Raw genomic sequence first — 21,832 nt, 5'->3', positions numbered from 1 at the left:
AGAAAGTGAACACCTCTGTTAAAAGAAATGGAAGAAAAACTGTCAGGGTGTCTTTTATAATCTTTTATTTCATACCTTCATAAGGTGCTAATGGAGTTTTTATTTTGAAGAAAATAGTACAACAGATCATTTTTTATTCAGAAGGAATTTAGCTTTCTCTCTCCATAGGTGTACTTTATTTTAAGCAATCCCAACCAGTTAAAAATCATTTTTCACTAAAAATAAATTAGGGTAAATGCATTTAGACTAATTATTGCTTCACAGAAATGGTCACAAATGATCTTTTCTTTTGTAAGCTTCTCCTGTTCATTAAAATGATTTCATTGGCAAGATTTTTCTTATCTATTTTTAATTGGCACATTTTCTGTTAAATGAGGTACCACAATAAAATCATTTAGAATCTTAGAGTTAGATGAGACTTAGAGGTCACCTAGTCTAACTTACCTGTGTGTCTGAGAATCCTTTCCTGAAGTCTGCAAAGTACTTCTAGTCTGCAATTCAGTCTCCCTTGGAACATTTTTGTAATGAGGAGTACATGTCCTTGTTCATTTGATTTTTGGATGGTTCTGTTCAGCATAATCAATACTGTCAGGTCAAACTTTGCTTGTGCCCAGAGCAGTTTTTGCTTCTGAAAATTCTGAGTCTTTCCAACAGTGTTTGTTAGCTAATTACTGAGATTATTAGGACTACTTGGAGTTCCATAAATCATGTCGTAGGAATTCGGCGGTCATTTTCTAACTCCCTTAACTCCCCATCTAGGACACATGTCTCTTCCACAGCTTGCTGATTCCATTCCTGTCCTAGAACACAACAGGTGTTCAACAAACATAGATTACTGAATATAATTTCTGTCTAGACTGCTGCTCTTAAGAAAGGGGGTCTCAGTCTTTGATGAATGATTTGGGATTGATGAATGACTTGGGATTGCGCGTCCTTAAATAGCTAAGGATTTGAGGAGCCGGGCCTAAGCTGAGTCTGAAAAGCCAAAGCAGACTTGGAGATGAGGAACGTCATAGATCTTTCTTACATCAGACTAAGTAAAGATCCACTGGAGTAATAAATAGGAACATGGGGCATGATGGCAAAACTGAGTCTCTGTGATCATGAGGGGACCCATTCATCTTTGTTTTCATACACACTTGGAGGTAGTAAATAGCGGTATATAAAAGATCCTCAGAAATTACTTCTGTATTTCTAATTCTAGGCGAGATCTTTGACCAGTTAAGTAAAAGTCATGAGAATTATCACTCTTGGTTCAGTTTAAGACATAAAACATAAAATTTTATAAGATTAGTTTCTTACTGCTAAAACTGTTATCTTCTGTACTAGAAACAGAACAAATATGAGAATAGTGTCTTTTTTTCTTTTAAACAGTTTTTGATCTGGATTATTTGAATTCTGGAGTTCTTTATAGGCATTACAACTTTATTTCTGTAGTGTATTTGTTATTCTGCTTTTGTAGGAGCTGTAAATAATGTTGACTAGGTATGTCTTATCTGGTATTAAAAATGATTAATGTGAACTAGAGATCTAGGCTGCCCAGAAGATTATATATAACTTTCAGTCGCATTCTGATAGAGTGCTGGATGGCAGGGAGGAGAATACTTCATGATATGCTCCTCTACAGTCTAGGATTTTTTATTTTGATATTTACTATGACAAAAGGCTAACGATTATTTTGGGATTCATAGGAAACGTATTAGAAATTACACATGTAAGGTTAGAGTTGGTGTTTGGGAATTATAGGCTTAAGATTTTTAACTGTTTTCTATAGTACAACATACAATTAGTAGTCAGCTGCCTCTTTCTACCAGTTAAAGGAAGGGTTTCTTGCATTTCAGTTCTTTGCAAAATCTGAAAAGTATATCATATTTGGAATGCAGAGTGGGGCTGATCTAAACTAACCTTGGATGGTGACTTCAGACATGTCATCTGGGCCAAGACGTATAATTCAGTGATTCACTTTGGTAGTTGACAGCCCTTTACACTTGTAAGTGGAAAAATGGTTATTTTTTGCTGTGGGTCCAAGCCTAGAGGGCTCCTCCCCGATCCGCTCCATTCTGAACTCTCTTCTACGTTGGAACTTACCTTCCCAGACTTTGGAGTGGGCGTGGGGATTATAACTATTTGAGTGGTTGTGGACGCTTTTGAAAATTTGACGAAAACCGCAGGCATTTTGTAGCTACTTTAGCCCAAATGATCATGTTTTACATCTTAACCCTCTGACTCTGTAATACTGTGGACATAATAACAAACATATCTTTTTTTTAAAGCTAATATTCCTTTTAACCTGTTTTTTTCTTGGTCCTATTTGAGGTCCTATTGTTCTTTTGTATCATACTTTTTTTTAAAAAGGTCTTTTTGGAAATATACTGAAAAATTAATAAAACATAAAGGCACTTTAATAAATAATTTTAAAGTGTAACTATCAGCCAAATCAAGAAGTAGGAAATTGTCAGCAAGCCACCTAGCTTCCCAGTCGCAACACCCTCCTATTTAGTAGAAGTAGTTACTGTCCTGACTTGTAAGATAGTTATTTCCTTGCTTTTCTTTTTAATTTTACCGCTTGTATTTTTACCATCTGTATATTTAGCTGTAGAATATCTTAGTTACTGTCTGTTTCAGAAAGATTTATATATGGACACTTAATGTATATATTCTTGTTTGGTTTTTTTTCTCTCAACATTATGCTTGTATGTTGTCCATGTTGCTGTAGATATCCATAGTTCATTTGTTTTCATTGTTGTATCATATTCCATTGCATAACTGTACCACAGTTTCTTTGCTATACTTTGATCAAAGTTTTCATAATATTGCCAGAGAACTTCCGATTTTCTTGTCTTTTATCTGCTGTGGACCAGTTTTCTCTCCATTAGTCAAATATTTATTAACTAGTAAATTTGTTACCTGTAAATTATTCAAAAATTTAAATGGGCATTGAAATCAGTAATCAGGGCTTCTTAATATGTTATTGTTCTTTCAAGAACTTCAGTCTGTAATTTATTTTCTTCTAAATATTTCATATATACTTTCTGCCTGGCCATCAGAAAAGTTAATTAAGCAAATTTGGCAAATATTTGATCTTCTATGTGCCAAGCACTATTGTAGGTACTGGGGCTGCAGCACTTTAGTAAATATACATTCTTTATATATTTAAAAAATAAACAGATACGTGTATTTGTTTAAAAAAAAAATCTTAGTACAGAAAGGTATAAAATGAAAAATTTGACTCTCTGTTCCCTCAGTCCTATGTTCAGTATTAAATTTCTTGACTATTCTTTTTATTAAAAAATTTAAAAATCTTCTTATATATCTTTAACCTGAAAAAATTACACGGTGGAAACTTTTTGTATGCCTTTTGTACTTTTTCTTTTTGTCTTAATAATCCATCTTGAAGATTTCAATGAAAGTTAGCATTTTTAAATTAGGGAACTGCCAGAAACTTAAATTAGTAGAACTGAAAATAGAAACAGTGCTGTCATGTTCTTCCAGATTAACTTCTTTTTCTTAATTTGTTATAGAAGCAAGAATAACATGCTTTTGACTTATTAGAAATCAGATTTATTTATAGGACATGATAAAATTTACCTATGGGAAATCATAACTTTAAATTGTTAAATATCTGTATTGTTTGTTTTTTCTGTAGGCATTGCTGGAGACCATGTTTGGTGTAAAAGTGATTATAACAGGTGATGCATTTGTTCCTGGAGAAAGAAGTGTCATTATCATGAATCATCGGACAAGAATGGACTGGATGTTCCTGTGGAATTGTCTGATGAGATATAGCTACCTCAGATTAGAGAAAATTTGCCTCAAAGCCACTCTCAAAAGTGTTCCAGGATTTGGTAGGTTATTCACAAATTATTATAAGTTGTTCATTTATTTTATATATGATGTACTCACTCTAAAACTACAGAATAACTTACTAAACTCCACTTAAGTATTAAAGCCATTTCCACTTTTTTCCCTCCCTAGCCAAAAACAATCACCAGTTTTGTTTTTTTTTTTCCTTAGGGGATAATAAATTATTTTAATCCTTTTTCGGAAACATCTTATGTTGAAAGAGAATAAACTATTCACAAGGAAGTAGATATGGTCCCAGAGGACCAAAAATTTGAAGAATATGAATTAATAGTTCAGTAACTTTTTATTACATGTCATACTTGTGGTAATTTAGGCCAGAAAGTGGTCTGTGCTGATAAGGTACTTGAAAGGAACTGATTCATTCACATTATCTAATAATTGAATAGTAATTGAATAACCATTGGTTCCAAGCGTTATACCAGGTGCTGGTGTTTTCTGAACTTACCTAATCCATCACTTTTTTTTTTTTTTTTAAAGACTTTTCACTGTCCTTATTGTATACTATAATATTAAAATTCCTAGAAATGTTTATTTTCCATAGTTAGTTAGTTAGGAAAGCAGCATGTTCACTGAGTGGTGGATAAGTAGGGATATTTCAACATTGCATGTTAAATCTTAATTGATCTCCACTCTGTAATGTGAAGTAGGGGTGAGGAGCAGACTAAAAATATATTCAAACCAGTTATTCACATATGAGTGGATGAAGCACCCACTATACTCCCTGACAGCCTCATCCATTAAACCTGTACTTCTTTGGTTTCCTATGTAATATTTCTTATTTGAATTTTTTGCTCTCTAAACCATGTGCCTATCAGTGTACTGAAATTGTGTAGGATTTGTGAGGGCAAAGGGCAGGCATTGTCCTCAGGATAGACTAGTAAGAAGTACTGCATGTTTGTGTTTTAGTTGCCTTCATGCTAATAGTTTTATCTTTCTCTTTGTCACTTGAACAGTATTGTGGTCTCAGGATAGTCAGATTCCTTAAATGGCAACTGACTTTCCCTAGAGCAAACATCCCCATAGAACCAGCAGGAAGCTGCAAGGCATTTTATGACCTAGCCCCAGAATTCATATAGCATCACATCTACAGTACATTATTGGTGGAAGCCATCACTGTCCTCAAAGAGTCTAGGGGAGGGAGCATAGACTTCACCTCTTGATGGCAGAAATGTCAAAAATATTTTAGTATTTTAAAAAACTGCCACATTCCTAAAAAGACTGATCAAGAATGATAATGTCTTGTTTATCATTCCTGATTCTACATAAAATAAAGTAACAGAATATTTATTAAGAACATTATGTGAATGAGCTTGAAAATATATATGAAATCAACAAATTACATTCAGAAAAATACAACTGACAAAATCTGATAATAATGAAAACAAATGAAAAATAAATTAAAACAGCTTCATGTCTAATAAAGAGATTGAATCCATAATTAAGAGCCTTCTTACAATGGTTTTTGGAGGACAATGGCAGCTGCCTGATCTTCCTCATCTTTAAAGTTTTTTTTTTTTTAAGGATTTTCTTTTTAATTAATTAATTAATTTATTTTTGTCTGTATTGGGTCTTCGGTTCGTGCGAGGGCTTTCTCCAGTTGCGGCAAGCGGGGGCCACCCTTCATCGCGGTGCGGGGACCGCTCTTCATCGCGGTGCGCGGGCCTTTCTCCATCGCGGCCCCTCCCGTTGCGGGGCACAGGCTCCAGACGCGCAGGCTCAGCAATTGTGGCTCACGGGCCCAGCTGCTCCGTGGCATGTGGGATCTTCCCAGACCAGGGCTCGAACCCGTGTCCCCTGCATTAGCAGGCAGATTCTCAACCACTGCGCCACCAGGGAAGCCCCTCATCTTTAAAAAAACAAAAATCATCCAATCAACAAGCAGAGGAAGTAAAACCACATCACTCATCTCTTCAGCATGACCAGGAGACAAAGAAGGCATTTAGAAGGTTCTGGTATTAAGTAGAGAAAGTCTAAAAGAGTTCTTTCTACCCTCCCATCATTGCAAACCTGTGGGTTCTGAGAGTGGTAAGAGACTTAGAGTAGAGAGGCATGGAAAACTTAGAGGAAGCACGAACAAAAGCATCCCCAGAAAAATTAAAGTCTAACGCTAAATGCCAAAATACTGAACACAGGTCTGGACATAGTAGTTCACAGCACACGATACAAGGAAGTGATTAGAAAGACAGTGGGACCTGAAGATGCCTCAGAGAAGTATTGCTTCTGAGGGAGAATCAGATATATAGAGAAGGGCGAGCTTCCCTTAGAAGTGTGGTAGTGAAGGAGAACAAGGAAATTAAAAATCCTGCAGGAATAAAAAGAGAAGCAAGAAATAACAGTCTTTGCTTACCCCACCCCCAAAATTATACAGCAAAACCCAATAACCATAAAAGCTTTTTAAATTCATAAAAGAAACTTAAGTGGAGGGCAGAACTGAAAAACCAAAAAGCCAAAAAATGTACACCATAACACAACACTCCAAACTGAATGAATTATCATTAACTAAGCATTTGGGGATATTAAAAAAAAGATACTTTTGAGTGAGAAATACAATGAACAGTAATAGACAAGAAAACAAGGAGAAATATAAGTCAATTGAATTCAAGGAAAAAAAAGAACAAAAAGGCAAAATCATGTCAGAAATGAAGAGCGAATTATGAAATATCCAAGAGGAAAATAGAGTAAAATGAAAATAAAGAGCAATACAAGAAAACAGAAAATGACTCAACAGTGAAAAGCTGAAAGCATTTTCTCTAAGATGAAGAACAGGACAAGAATGTCTACTCTCAGCCACTTTTTTTTGTTGGCCTTGCCATGCAGCTTGTGGGATCTTAGTTCCCCAGCCAGGGATTGAACCTTGGCCACAGCAGTGAAAGTGCCAAGTCCTAACCCCTGGACCACCATGGAATTCCCACACTCTTGCCACTTTTATTCAACATAGTCTTGGAAGTCCTAGCCACAGCAATCAGAGAAGAAAAAGAAATAAAAGAAATCCAGATTGGAAAAGAAGTAGTAAAACTGTCGCTGTTTGCAGATGACATGGTACTATACGTAGAGAATCCTAAAGATGCTACCAGAATCAATAGTGTCAAAATGACTATTCTACCCAAGGCAATCTACAGATTCAGTGCAATCCCTATTAAATTATCAATGGCATTTTCCACAGAACTAGAACAAAATTTTTTTTTAATTTGTATGGAAATACAAAAGAACTCAGATAGCCAAAGCAATCCTGAGAAAGAAAAACAGAGATGGAGGAACCATGCTCCCTGACCCTAGACTATACTACAAAGCTACAGTCATCAAAACAGTATGGTACTGGCACAAAAACAGATATACACATCAATGGAACAGGATGGAAAGCCCAGAAATAAACCCACACATCTATGGTCAATTAATCTATGACAAAGGAGGCAAGACTATACAATGAAGAAAAGTCAGTTTCTTCAATAAGTGGTGCTGGTAAAACTGGACAACTACATGTAAAAGAATGAAACTAGAACATTCTCTAATGCCAGACACAAAAATAAACTCAAAATGAATCAAAGACCTAAATATAAGATGCGATACTATAAAACTCTTAGAGGAAAACATAGGAAGAACACTCTTTGACATAAAACACAGCAAGATCTTTTTCAATCCATCTGCTAGGGTAATGGAAATAAAAACAAAAATAAACTAATGGGACCTAATTAAACTCAAAAGCTTTTTCACAGCAGAGGAAACCATAAACGAAACAAAAAGACACCCCACAGCATGGGAGAGAATATTTGCAAACAATGCAACCGACAAGGGATTAACCTCCAAAATTTACAGACAGCTCATGCAGCTCAATATCCATAAAACAAACAACCCAATCAAAAAATGGGAAGAAGACCTAAATAGATATTTCTCCAAAGAAGACATACACATGGCCAAGAGGCACATGAAAAGATGCCCAACATCACTAATTATTAGAGAAATGCAAATCAAAACTACAATGAGATATCACATCACACCAATCAGAATGGCCATCATCAAAAAGTCTACAAACAATAAATGATGGAGAGGCTGTGGAGAAAAGGGAATCCTCCTGCACTGTTGGTGGGAATGTAAATTGGTACATCCACTATGGAGAACAGTATGGAGGGTCCTTAAAACAGTAAAAATAGAACTACCATATCATCCAGCAATCCCACTCCTGGGCATATATGCAGAGAAAACCATAATCTGAAAAGATACAGGCATCTCAGTGTTCATAGTAGCCAAGACATGGAAGCAACCTAAACGTCCGTTGACAGAGGAATGGATAAAGAAGATGTGGTACATATATACAATGGAATATTACTCAGCCATAAAAAAGAATGAAATAATGCCATTTGCAGCAACATGGATGGACCTAGAGAGTATCATTCTACGTGAAGTAAGTCAGACAGAGAAAGACAAATATCATATGAGTATCATTCTACGTGAAGTAAGTCAGACAGAGAAAGACAAATATCATATGAGTATCATTCTACGTGAAGTAAGTCAGACAGAGAAAGACAAATATCATATGATATCATTTACATGTGGAATCTTAAAAAATTATACAAATGAAGTTATTTACAAACCAGAAACAGACTTACAGATGTCGAAAACAAACTTAAGGTTAGCAAAGGGGAAACGTGGGGGATGGGGAAGGATAAATCAGGAGCTTGTGATTAACACACACAAATTACTATATATAAGATAGGTAACCAACAAGGACCTACTGTATAGCACAGAGAACTATACTCAATATTTTATAATAACCTATAAGGGAAAAGAATCTGAAAAAGAATGAACATATGTATATGTATGACTGAATCACTTTGCTGCACACTTGAACCTAGCACAACATTGCAAATCAAGTATACTCCAACACAATTTTTAAAAAACCAAAAGAAAATAGAGAATGAAAAGGAGAAAAAAAGAAAAAAAATTGTCAGAGAGAAAGTAATTGAAATGGAACCTAGTTAGAGGAGTTCTAACATCTGTTTAATTGGAGCCTCTAAAAAAGACAGTCAAAACAATGTAACTTAAATATCACAAGGGTGATATTTAAAAGTACAACCCAAGAAAAATCTTGGGCGTAAAAGATGACTGAGAATTCCCTGGGTGGCGCAGTGGTTAAGAATCCGCCTGCCAATGCAGGGGACATGGGTTTGAGCCCTGGTCCAGGAAGATCCCACATGCTGCAGAGCAACTAAGCCCTTGCACCACAACTACCGAACCTGCGCTCTAGAGCCCATGAGCCACAACTACTGAGCCTGTGCACCACAACTACTGAAGCCCACCCACCTAGAGCCCGTGCTTCACAACAGCCCACCGCAACGAGAAGCCCACTCGCCGCAACTAGAGAAAGCCTGTGCGCAGCAGTGAAGACCCAACACAGCCAAAAGTAAATAAATGAAAATAAATTTATTTTTAAAATAAATAAATAAAAAAATACAAGACAACTGGAGGACTTCCCTGGGTGCACAGTGGTTAAGAATCTGCCTGCCACTGCAGGGGACACGAGTTCGATCCCTGGTCTGGGAAGATCCCACATCCCGTGGAGCACCTAAGCCTATGAGCAACAGCTACTGAGCCTGCGCTCTAGAGCCTGCAAGCCACAACTCCTGAAACTGCATGCCACAACTACTGAAGCCCACATGCCTAGAGCCCATGCTCCACAACAAGAGAAGCCACTGAAATGAGAAGCCCGTGCACTGCAACAGAGTAGCCCCCACTTGCCGCAACTAGAAAAAGCCTGCGTGCATCAACAAAGACCCAACACAGCCAAAAATAAATGAATAAATAAATTTATTTTTTAAAAAATAGTTCATAAAAAAAAAAATGACTGGAAAGGCAGTTCCAACATGATAGTATGAGGAGCTCTGTAGACCCACTTCCCAGTAAAACTGGTGAAAATTCTGAAGTAACAGTCATTTAAAATCTCCAGAAATGGTGTGAAGGACATACAGCAAATGAAGAAACATTTATTCAAGAAAATTTATACCAAGACTCGTCAAGAACAATGAGAATCTGTGGTATTTGAAACAAGACACACTTGTTTCCTCCCACCTCCCTGTTCAGCCAGACAGAAACTGCTCCAGACTAGTGCAGCCAGGAACACAGGGCGACCCACAATCAGGAGGAATCTGACAACTCTGAGCATCTCCCTCAGGAGTGGAGGTTTTGAACCCCACATCTAGCACCCCAACTTTTAACACCTGCACCTGAGAGATGAGCCTTCAAAACATCTAGCTTTGAAAGCCAGTGGAGGACCCATAGGATACAGCAAACTGAGAAATAGTTTTTAAAGGGCCCTGCACGCTTATGTGGCTATACTCCAGGACCCAGTACAGAGGCAGCTGAATGAAAAGCCCCCAGTCTTTCTGTGAAAGACGGCTGTTTGCTTATGTTCCTTGCTGTGGCCGGAGGGGCAGGCTTCTAATTAAACACACATCTAAGGGTAGACTGTAATCTAGAGACCTTGGGGGTGGGGATATCACTCCTCCTCTGGCCCACCTTTGGTCACCAGTGTCTCCGAGAAAGGAGCTTGTATACTTGTCTGGCACTCTGACTTTTGTGGCTGTCACCCAGAAAACACATCCCTTGATAACCTGGCTCTTGTAGCCAGTGGGCTTGTGTTTGGGGGGAGGGGGGAGGTCAATGGGACAGTAGCAAATAAAGAAACAATTCTTAGAGCCAACCATTACTCTAGAGCTTATTTAGCATGGAGGGAGCGGACAAAAGAACCCATCTCCAAGTCTTCTCCTGAAAGAACTATATTTGCATACTTTAAAAGCTGCTGCCTGAGGGTTTGACTTCCAATTGGCCTGAATCAGGGTGCTGAGATCCTCCCCCCACATTGGCATATCCATCCTCAACTACTGGGAGCCACTAAAAATAAAGTAGGCTGCTTGGACAAACAAAATGTCTCTTAAATCACAAAGGTTTAAGAGACAACCAAGAACTAGAGCAGGGTTGAATGATAAGGTTCATCTCCTATAGGAGGACACTCCTACAAGCCTGGGAGAGGTGGGTCTTATATCTAATGCATAGAAACCAACACAGAGAGTCAAGGGAAATTAAGAAACAGAGGAATATATTCCAAATTACAGAACAAGATAAAACTTTAGGAAAAGATGTTAATGAACTGGAGACGAGTAATTAACCTGGTGGTAAGGAGGTCAAAATTACAGTCCTAAAGATGCTCATTTGGCTCAGGAGAAGAATGCATGAGAAGTTTAACAAAGAGATAGAAAATATAAGAAAGAAGTCACAGAGCTGAAGAATACAATAATTGAACTGAAAACAGAGGGTTTAACAGTTTAAGCAGTAGAAAGGGTCAGTGAACTTGAAGACAGGGCAGTAGAACATAACCAATCAAAGCAGCAACATAAAAAATGGAAAACATTGACAATAACTTAAGGGAATTATGGGACAACATCAAGTGGTCCTGCATTTACATTATAGAGGTCCCAGAAGAAGAGAAAAGGGGGCAGAAAACTTATTTGAAGACACAATGGCCAAAAAGTACCTCAGCCTGGGGAAGGAAACAGATATCCAGATCCAGGAAGCCCAGAGAATTCCAAATAAGATGAACTTAAAGAGCCTCACACCAAGACACATAATTAACTCATTATTGACGGGGTATTTTTGCAAAAATTAATGCCCGTGGCCAGTGATTTCTATTTTGGTCAGCCAAAAATTAATTGTTATTTCACTAACACTTTGTGGGTTATTACATTCAATAGTTACAACTGACACACCTGTAAAGTCTTCTAATTTTCATGAAATGTTGTCTTCAATCCACTCTTCTATAGAAGCAAAGGAGAATTCTCTAGCACTGAGTTTCATTTTCACTTTCTGTATCAGAATCAATCACTAAGGTTTTTTGTCTTTTTGTTGGTCTAATATTCACATCGTCTGAATCAGAACTATATTCTGAAGAACTATCTTCTGAGACACTAGTATATATGTCACTCAGATAATCAGAGAAAGTATCTGCATAGAATTCACTGAAAAATTCTTCCTCACTCAGAATTTTGCGATACATCATTTTTGAAAATTTTACGTTTATAATATACACAAGGTTGGAACAAAGACCTAACGGAGCAAAATGTGAATGATACTGACAATCACAAGTTGTATAATGAACCCTTGATCAATTTTAAGCTCTAACAACTTTGCACAGTGATGTTAATTATATCACTCTCTAAAAACATACTGATATGTCTCCTTTCAATAACATTCAGGTAACAAAAGATGTATTAATATGTCTCCAGTCAATAATGTGTTAAAGTGTCAGAATTTAAAGATATGAGGAGCATTTTCAAAGCAGCAAGAGGAAAACAACTTGTTACATACAAGGGAACCCCCATAAGATTATCAGCATATTTTTCAGAAGAACCTTTGCAGACCAGACGGGAGTAGCATGCTATATTCAAAGTGCTGAAAGAAAAAAACTGCCAGTCAAGAAAACTGTATCTGGCAAAGTTGTCCTTCAGAATTGAAGGAGAGATAGAGAGGTTTGTGGACAAGCAAAAGCTCAAGGAGTCCATCTCCTCTAGAATGGCCTTACAAAGAAATGTTAAAGGGACTTCTTTAAGCTGAAAAGAAAAGGTGCTAATTAGAACTGGGAAACATGAATGTATAAATATCCTTGGTAAATATAAATATATAGTAAAATTCAGAATAATGTTGTAAAGGTTGTGGGTTAATCACTTCTAAAGCTAGAATAAAGTTTAAAAGACAAAAGTATTAAAAATAACTATAGCTACAATAATTTTTAAGGGATACAGAAGATAAAAAGATGTAAATTGTGACCTCAAAAACATAACATGGTGGGGGAGTAGTAAAAATGTACAGCCTTAGAATGTGTCTCAACTTAAGTTGTTATCAACTTAAAACAATTGTTACACGTTATTTTATGTCTCATGGTAACCACAAAGGAAGAAACTGTAGCGGATGCACAAATGATAGAGAAAAAGGAATCTAAGCCCACCACTACAGAAAATCACAAAGGAAGAGAGCAAGAGAGGAAGAAAGGAACAAAGGAATTACAAAGCAGCCACAAAACAATTAGCCAAATGGCAGTAAGTACATAGCTATCAGTAATTTCTTTAAATGTAAATGGATTAAATTCTTCAATCAGAAGACAAAAGTGGCTGATGGATTAAAAAAAACCAAGACCTATCTTTATGGTGTCTATAAGAGACCTACCTCAGGTCTAAGGACACACACAGACTGAAAGTGAAGGGATGGAAAAAGATATTCCATGCAAATGGAAACCAAAAGAAAGCTGAGTTAGTTGTATTTCATATCAGACAAAATAGACTTTAAGACAAAGTCTGTGATAAAAGACAAAGAAGGTCATTATATAATGATGAAGGGGTCAATCAAACAAGAGTATATAACATATGTAAATATTTATGCACCTAACAAAGGAGCACCTCAATACATAAACAAATGTTAACAAACCTAAAGGGAGAATAGCAATTCAGTAATAGTAGAGGACTTTAATATCCCATTTTCATCAATGGATGATCATCCAGACAGAAAATCAATAAGGAAACATTGGCCTTAAGTCCAGTTGGTCTGACATATAGTTTAATAGACATATATAGAACATTGTATCCCAAAGCAACAAAATGCACATTTTTCTCAGGCTCACATGGAATATTCTCCAGGATAGATCATATGTTAGGCTTCAAAACAAGTTTTATTACATTTAAGAAGGTTGAAATCATGTCAAGGAATCTTTTCTGATCATAATGTTATGAAACTAGAAATCAGTTACAAGAAAAAAAAAAACCTGGAAAACTCAAGTATGTGGAGATTAAATAACATACTACTGAACAACCAGTGGGTCAAAGAAGAAATCAAAAGAGAAATCAAAAAATACCTTGAAACAAATGGAAATAGAAATACAACACACCAAAACTTATGGGTTGCAGTGGAAGTAATTCTAAGAGGGGACTTCAATAAACAGCCTATCTTTATACCTCAAGGAGCAAGAAAAAGAAGACTAAATAAGGCCCTAAGTTAGAAGGAAGGAAATAACAAAAGTTAGAAGGAAAGAAATAAATGAAAGAGAAACTAAAAAGACAATAGGAAAGATCAGTGAAACTAAGTTGGTTTTTTGACGAGATAAAGGAAACTGACAAAGCTTTAGTTAGATTCACCAAGAAAAAAAGAGGACACAGATAAATAAAGCAGAAGTGAAAGGGTAGATGTACAACTGATACCACAGAAATATGAAGAATCATGGGAGATTGCTATGAACAATTATATGCCAGTAAATTGGACAACCTGAAAGAAATGGATAAATTCCTAGAAACATATGACCTAGGAATCATGAAGAAATAGAAAGTCTGAACAGACCCATTACTAGTAAGGAGACTGAATCAGTAATCATAAAACCCCCAACAAACAAAAGTCCAGAACCAGATGGCTTCAGTGGTGAATTTTACCCAGCATTTAAAGAACTAATACTAATCCTTCTCAATCTCTACCAAAAAATAGAAGATGGGACTTCCCTGGTAATCCAGTGGTTAAGACTCTGTGTTTCCAATGCAGGGGGCACAGGCTGGATCCCTGGTCGGGGAACTAAGATCCCACATGCCACGCGGTGCGGCCAAGAAAAGAAGAAGGAAACAAAAAATAGAAGAGGAGGGAACACTTCGAAAGTCATTTTATGAGGCCAGCATTACCCCGATACCAAAACCAAACAAAGATGCCACAAGAAAAGAAAATTAGAGGTCAGTATCCCTGATGAACATAGATGTAAAAATCCTCAACAAAATATTAGCAAACCAAATTCAGCAGTACACTAAAAAGATAATACACCATGATCAAGTGGGATTTATCCTAGGGATGCAAAAATTGTTCAACATCTGCAAGTCAATCAATGAGATATACTGCATTGACAAAAGGAAGGATAAAAATTGTCTGATCATCTCCATAGATGCAACAACAACACAGCATTTGACAAAACTTAACATCCATTGATATTAAAACTTCCAGCAAGGTGGGTATGGAGGGAATGTATTTCAATACATTAAAGGCCATATATGAGAGGCCCACAGCTAACATCAGACTTAATGGTGATGGAAAGCTGAAAGCTTCTTTTCTAAGTTCAGGAATAAGACAAGGATGCCCATGTGCTCCACTCTTATTCAACGTTATATTGGAAGTTCTAGCCAGAGCAATTAGGCAAAATTAGATAGATTACATACATAGCATCCAAATTGGAAAAAAAGAAGTAAAACCATCACTATTTGCAAATGATGTGATATTATATAGAAAACTATGAAGACTCCAGCAAAAAACTGTTAGAACTAATAAATGAATTCAGTGAGGTTGCACAATACAAAATTAATATACAAAAACCTGTTGTGTTGCTATATACTAATAACAGACTAATCAGAAAGAGGAATTAAGAAAACAATCCCATTTACAATGGCACCAGAGAATAAAATAGGAATAAAGGAGGTGAAATACTTGTACCCTGAAAATTATACAGTATCAATGAAAGAAGCTGAAGTAGACAAATAAGATATTTGTGCTCATATCTGAAAGGAAAGATATTTTGTGCTCATGGATTGGAAGAATTAGTATTGTTTAAAAGTCCATACTGTCCAAAGCAATCTACAGATCCAGTGCTATCCCTATCAAAATTCCAATGGCATTTTTTGATAGAAATAGAACAAACAGTCCTAAAATTTGTATGAAACCACAAAGACTCAGAATAGCCAAAGCAGTCTGGAGAAAGAAGAACAAAGCTAGAGATATAATGCTCCCTGATTTCAGACTAGTTACAAAACTGTAGTAATCAGAACAGTATGGCATTGGCATAAAAACAGACACATAGATCAGTACAAAGGAATACAGAGCCCAGAAATAAACCCACACATATATGGTCAATTAATTTTTGACAAAAGAGCCAAGAGTATACAATAAAGAAGGGATAGTCTTTTCAACAAATGGTGTTTGTTGTGAAAACTGGACTACTATATTGCACTGTACACAAAAATTAACTCAAAATGGATTAATGACCTGAAACCTTAAAAATCCTAGAAGAAAAAATAGGTGGCAAGCTCCTTGACATTGGTCCTGGTGATGATTTTTTGGATTTGGTACCAAAAGCAAAGGAAACAAAAGCAAAGATAAGTGGTACTATATCAAACTGAAAATCTTCTGCACAACAGAGGAAACCGTCAACAAGATGAAAAGGCAACCTATGGAATGGGAGAAAATATTTGCAAATCATATATCTGACAAAGGGTTAATATCCAAAATATATGAAGAACTCAAACAACTCAACAGCAAAATAACAATCCAATTAAAAAATGGGCAGAGGAGATCAATGGACATTTTTCCAAAGGTGACATACAAATGACCAACAGGTGCATGAAAAGGTGCTCAACAGCACTAATCATCAGGAAAATGCAAATCAAAACTATGAGATACCACATCACACCTGGTAGAATGGCTACTGTCAAAAAGCTGAGCAATAACAACTGTTGGTGAGGCTATAGAGAAAAGGGAACCCTTGTGCATTGTTGGTAGGAATGTACATTGGTGTAGCCGCTACGGAAAACAATATGGAGGTTCCCCCAAAATTAAAAACAGAACTACCATATGATCTGGTAATTCTACTTCTGGGTATTTATTGGCGGAAAACAAAAGCACTAACTTGAAAGGATATTTGTACCCCCATGTTCATTGCTGCATTATTTACAATAACCAAGACATGGAAACAACTTGTGTCCATTGGTAGATGAATGGATAAAGAAAATGGTAAATATAGACAGTGGAATATTACTCAGCTATAAAAAAGCATATCCCATAATTTATATCACCTGGATGGACTTCGAGGGCATCATGCTAAGTGAGAAGTCAGATAGAGGAAAACAAATACCACATGCTTTCACTTATTTGTGGAGTCTCCCAAAATAAAAAAACCAATAAAATAAGATAAAATAAAATTCCCCAAAAACCCAACTGAATAGATACAGAGAGGCCAGGATTTGGGGGTGGGCAAAATGGGTGAAGTTGCTCAGAAGGCACAAAATTCCAGTCATTAAATAAGTTATGCAGATGTAATGTACAGCATGGTGACTATAGTTAATACTCTATATTTGAAAGTTGCTGAGAGTAGATGCTAAAAGTTCTGATAAGAAGAATATTTGTAACTATGTGGTGATAGACATTAACTTAGACATACTGTGGTCATTTCGTGACATGTACATATATGGAATCATTTTGTTGTACACCTAAAACTAATGTAATGCTATGCATCAGTTACATCTCAATTTAAAAAAGAAGTAGTACAGTTTTATTGGGTGGTGTGAAGATTAAATTAAATGCCAGTAGAGTGTTATTTGCGGCTGCCTGTTACTTCTGTAGTTCCCTTTGGCACATCCACCCTCCCACCTTTTGCCTTACAGAGATCCATATTAGACCTCTGGTTTTTCTGGTGTCTCACAGACCCATGTTCTCTTTCCCTGACCACCTAATCTTTACTTCCTCCTACTCTGCAATGGTATACTCATTTTTTTTTTATAAATTTATGTATTTTTATTTATGTATTTTTGGCTGTGTTGGGTCTTTGTTGCTGCGCGTGGTCTTTCTCTAGTTGCAGTAAGCAGGGGCTACTCTTCGTTGCAGTGTGCGGGCTTCTCACTGCGGTGGCTTCTCTTGTTGCGGAGCACGGGTGTTAGGCATGCGGGCTTCAGTAGTTGTGGCTCGCAGGCTCTAGAGTGCAGGCTTAGTAGTTGTGGCGCACAGGCTTAGTTGCTCCACGGCATGTGGGATCTTCCCAGACCAGGGCTCGAACCCGTGTCCCCTGCATTGGCAGGCAGATTCTTATCCACTGCGCCACCAGGGAAGTCCCTATACTCATTTTTTTTAAATTAATTTATTTATTTTTGGCTGTGTTGGGTCTTCGTTTCTGTGCGAGGGCTTTCTCTAGTTGCGGCGAACGGGGGCCACTCTTCATCACGGTGCGCGGGCCTCTCACTGTCGTGGCCTCTCTTGTTGTGGAGCACAGGCTCCAGACGTGCAGGCTCAGTAGTTGTGGCTCAGAGGCCCAGTTGCTCCGCGGCATGTGGGATCTTCCCAGACCAGGGCTCGGACCCATGTCCCCTGCATTGGCAGGCAGATTCTCAACCACTACGCCACCAGGGAAGCCCTATACTCATTTTTAACATTGTTCAACTGTCTTCTCTCTTGTTTGAGTTTCTGTGTAAGTATTTCATTCTTAGCTTTCCCATTTTCTTTTCCCAAAAGATATAAGCTCCTTACGGTGTCTCTCACCATTGTAGGCTCTTAAAGTATTTGTAGACTTGACAGGATTTCATAAAAATGCAAACCATTAATGAGAACAGATTTTGGATTGAAGAAAAAACCGATTTTAGAATCTTTAAAGTGAATAAGTGCAAAGTAAATTAAGCAAGGCAAAAGTGTAGGCAGGAAAAATAAAACAGAATGTGTTTGCAAATGGAATATTAATGTTGGAGTTTGCAGGGGAAAATGAAAGAAAGGGAGGAGAATGGATGTGTCCTATTGGTCAGCTCTATCCTGCTTCAGACTATGCTAGACTTAGTTTGTTGACACTTGCCATGACTTTAGGGTGTATTTAATGTTGCTATGTATAATTATTTCTAAATAAATGTTTGCTTACCAGAGTTTGGAATATAATTATCTGGTTCCTTTAGTTCATTTACGAATGACCAAAGGGAAATAATATTTTATATCTGTATTGCCAGTTTGGAGAATGGATGAGAATTTAGAATTTGAAAGTTTTTTCTTAAAGTATGGAAGTAACAGACTTACCTAACAGGCTAGGGAAGAAACCATTAAGAGTGTTTAGATTCCAGTTCATGTTGTAAAGAGTTTGGTAAGCTAAGCTAACTAAACTGTTTAGAGTTTGCTAAGGTATGTGAAATTAGATGTTAAGGAAAAAATGTCTGATAGTCAGATTTCAACTATTTATAATGGTGGTTTAGACATAGATTTTTATTTTTAGTCAACTTCGTAACCACTTAGTAACAACGCAGGAAATATGAAACCCAGAGGTGTCATGAAAAGTCCATTTGCCTGGTGTTTTTGTACCAGGAAATTCGTGTGCCATCTGGCCCACCCAGCTCATGGCTCCTTGGTTTTTCTGGATCATTAATTAATCACATTTGAGTGGCAAAAGGGTTTGAGGCTTTTAGAAAGCACAAAAAGAGGAGTAAACAGTAAACGGATAGTGATTTAAAAAGTTACCAAGTCATGGATTAAACTAAAACTCTCCCTGACATATTCCTCATGATTTCAAAGTAGATTGTCATATAATCCTACTGTTCTCAAACTGCAATAAGGTAGTGGTGAAAACTAGGAACAACCACAAATTGGGAAATATATCTAGATTGTTCAGAATGAGATCAGGGAGAAGAAAGAAGTAACAACATGGCCTCTGATGAATGCTTTTATCCACTCTCAGTTTGTTCAAGGCATGCAAAGTCTGAGTGTATCCTTAGAGGCTCCTGTGGTGGTCCTGTTTTAGCTGGATAATTGAAACTGGGTCAGAGGCTCTTCCTAAGTCCGGCCTCCCTGTGTATAACCTGTCTCCCAAAATATTAAAAATTTTTGGTCAAATCTGATTTATAGAAATAACTGGAATTTAAAAAATATGCCTTTGGCATTTTATAAGCATTCTTCTCTTTTTAAAGACCATGAATAAAAACTACTCGGTTAAAATCTATTGTACACCTTGCCCAACACACTGGAGAAACAGTGGTTATAGCGCATGCTGCTATTACACATGAACATGCTGCAAAACAGGCATCGTACATTAGTTGGAAAGATAATCCATTTTATGTGGTCAAAATTTCAGTTTTAACTGTATTTAATGTATAAGTGTTAGATGTAAATTCATTTAAAGATATTTCTCACACGGTTTTAAGAATCACTAAATTTACTGAAGTCACCTTAATTTTATTAACTATTATATAGTAAGTACAAAGAATGGATAATTTTCTATTCGAGATATTTACAGTTTATAATACCCAACTTTATCTCCAGTGAGAGGGAAAACTCTCCCTCTCCTACCCAGCTTCCTCCTACTTAAAATGGACATTCACTAAAACTAGAACCATCTTTAAGCCATGAATGTCTTTGACACCATTCAATTTGGTGGACCCTTTTAAAATTCAACAACACTTCATGCTGCTCTCCTATTTTACAACTCAGAGAATAAGATGAATACATTTCTATATTGAAGTAAGACTCTCCTCAAGAGTCAGTATCAGTAACACCCCACTCCTACCAGTTTCTTCGGTATATCCGAGGCATCAGTTTTATTACCTGCATCAGGTAAGTGAGGAATTACTAGTTACTAGTCACCCTGAGTAACAGCTGCTTGAGATTTCCTGGAAGGAATCTTTACAGCAGGGGTCCCCAACCCCCGGGCCGAGGACCGGTACCAGTGTGCGGTCTGTTAGTAACCGGACCGCACAGCAGGAGGTGAGCAGAGGGTGAGCGAGCCAAGCTTCATCTGCTGCTCCCTATCGCTCTCATTACCGCCTAAACCATCACCCCCCACCCCTCACCCCCCACCCCCGTACATGGAAAAATTGTCTTGCACGAAACCGGTCCCTGGTGCCAAAAAGGTTGGGGACCGCCACTCTACAGCACATATATTTGACACTCCCTCTGTGACCTATCTTCAAAGGTGACTTTTAGTCAAGGATTCCTAGCTACTTAATTACTAAACTGTAGTTCTTATTCTTACAGCAAATTTTCTTGTCACCTGGCCACAAGAGACTGATTGTTTTATTGCTTCCTACTGTATCTAAATCATGGAAGGTTTCACAGCACCCTTCTTTCCTGTGTTGTTGCATTTGTTACTAAATACCTAAAGGCCAGAGAGGATGTTTTACTATTTTTAACAATGTATTTCTATGATACACACATCCCATGACAGAGAATGAAAATACCTCATATTGCCTTCCTCAGCCTCTTATCAGCCAGTCCCACCAAAGGGACCTAATAGGGAGACTCCTTGTTAGAAGGCTCTGGGAAAGATTTTCCTCCTTAATAAGAGAAAAGAGGTTCATGAAGGGACAGTGCCTCTCCTTTTCTACTTTGGGACATTATTGTGAGAGTACATCATACTTGGAGCTCCTGCAACCATCTTGCATCCAAGAGGATGGCCAAATAGAATGTGAGAGCCTGGCTTCTGAACCAGCCTTGGGGCCAGACTTCATTTTATGTGAGACACATACACCCAGAGTGTTTATATGACTTTCAGATTGGTATTCTGTTATTTATAGCCCAAAGCATCCTGATAACATACAGCTTCTTTCCCACATTTCACCAATCTATAAAGAAAAGTATCCAACGATTGATTTAGTCATTCAGTAAATGTTATTATAATGGTTATCATGATTTAAGATTTTTATGAAAACTGTCAGAAGAAATATAGTAGACAGTATATTGAAATATTTTAATTCTATGGCTAGATATCACATACAACTCTGTGTATTTTCAGATACATAACAGATCATTTTCATCTTAGCTGTTCTACTGCTAGTTGAAAAATAAGTTTTTGTAGTTGATTTTGTAGTTTCAGTTGCCAGGGTTGCTTGGCTGAGATGTGTATTGATGCTTTTTTTTTTTTTTTTGCCAGGGAGGGAGGGAAACCCATCGGGAACAAAGGTTTAATTTAGTTAAGTCATATGCCAGGCAGTATACCAGGATTATACTTCTTTCTAGAATTACATTGAGAACTAAGTAATTTTTTATGATTGCACTGAGATCTAAGTAACTTAAATGAAGCTTTTGTTTTGACTGTGTTAGCTGAGTTCTTAACAAAGCTCAAGTTCTGAGCTGTGTGGAAGTTGACAGATTCTTTGGTTGGGAGACATGGTTCTGGGCTTTAAGGTTATTCAGTCAGTTACTTACTGGAGTTATACTACGGTTGTTTACCTAA

The 21,832-nt window shown here is 37.1% G+C and overlaps 1 protein-coding gene across 10 annotated transcripts in view; it reads left to right on the top strand.

Moving 5' to 3' along the window:
* Window positions 1-21,832, top strand: part of LCLAT1 (lysocardiolipin acyltransferase 1) — a 293,997-nt gene that overhangs the window by 174,834 nt on the left and 97,331 nt on the right. For all 10 annotated transcript variants that reach the window (XM_057557827.1, XM_057557828.1, XM_057557829.1 and 7 more), the window contains one exon: window positions 3,647-3,845. In XM_057557827.1, the coding sequence (XP_057413810.1) occupies window positions 3,647-3,845 (199 nt within the window). The remainder of the gene's footprint in view (window positions 1-3,646; window positions 3,846-21,832) is intronic.

The sequence above is a fragment of the Balaenoptera acutorostrata genome, chromosome 12, assembly GCF_949987535.1.
Source record: "Balaenoptera acutorostrata chromosome 12, mBalAcu1.1, whole genome shotgun sequence".
Taxonomy (NCBI): Eukaryota; Metazoa; Chordata; class Mammalia; order Artiodactyla; family Balaenopteridae; genus Balaenoptera; species Balaenoptera acutorostrata.
This window is presented reverse-complemented; position numbering and strand designations above follow the sequence as displayed.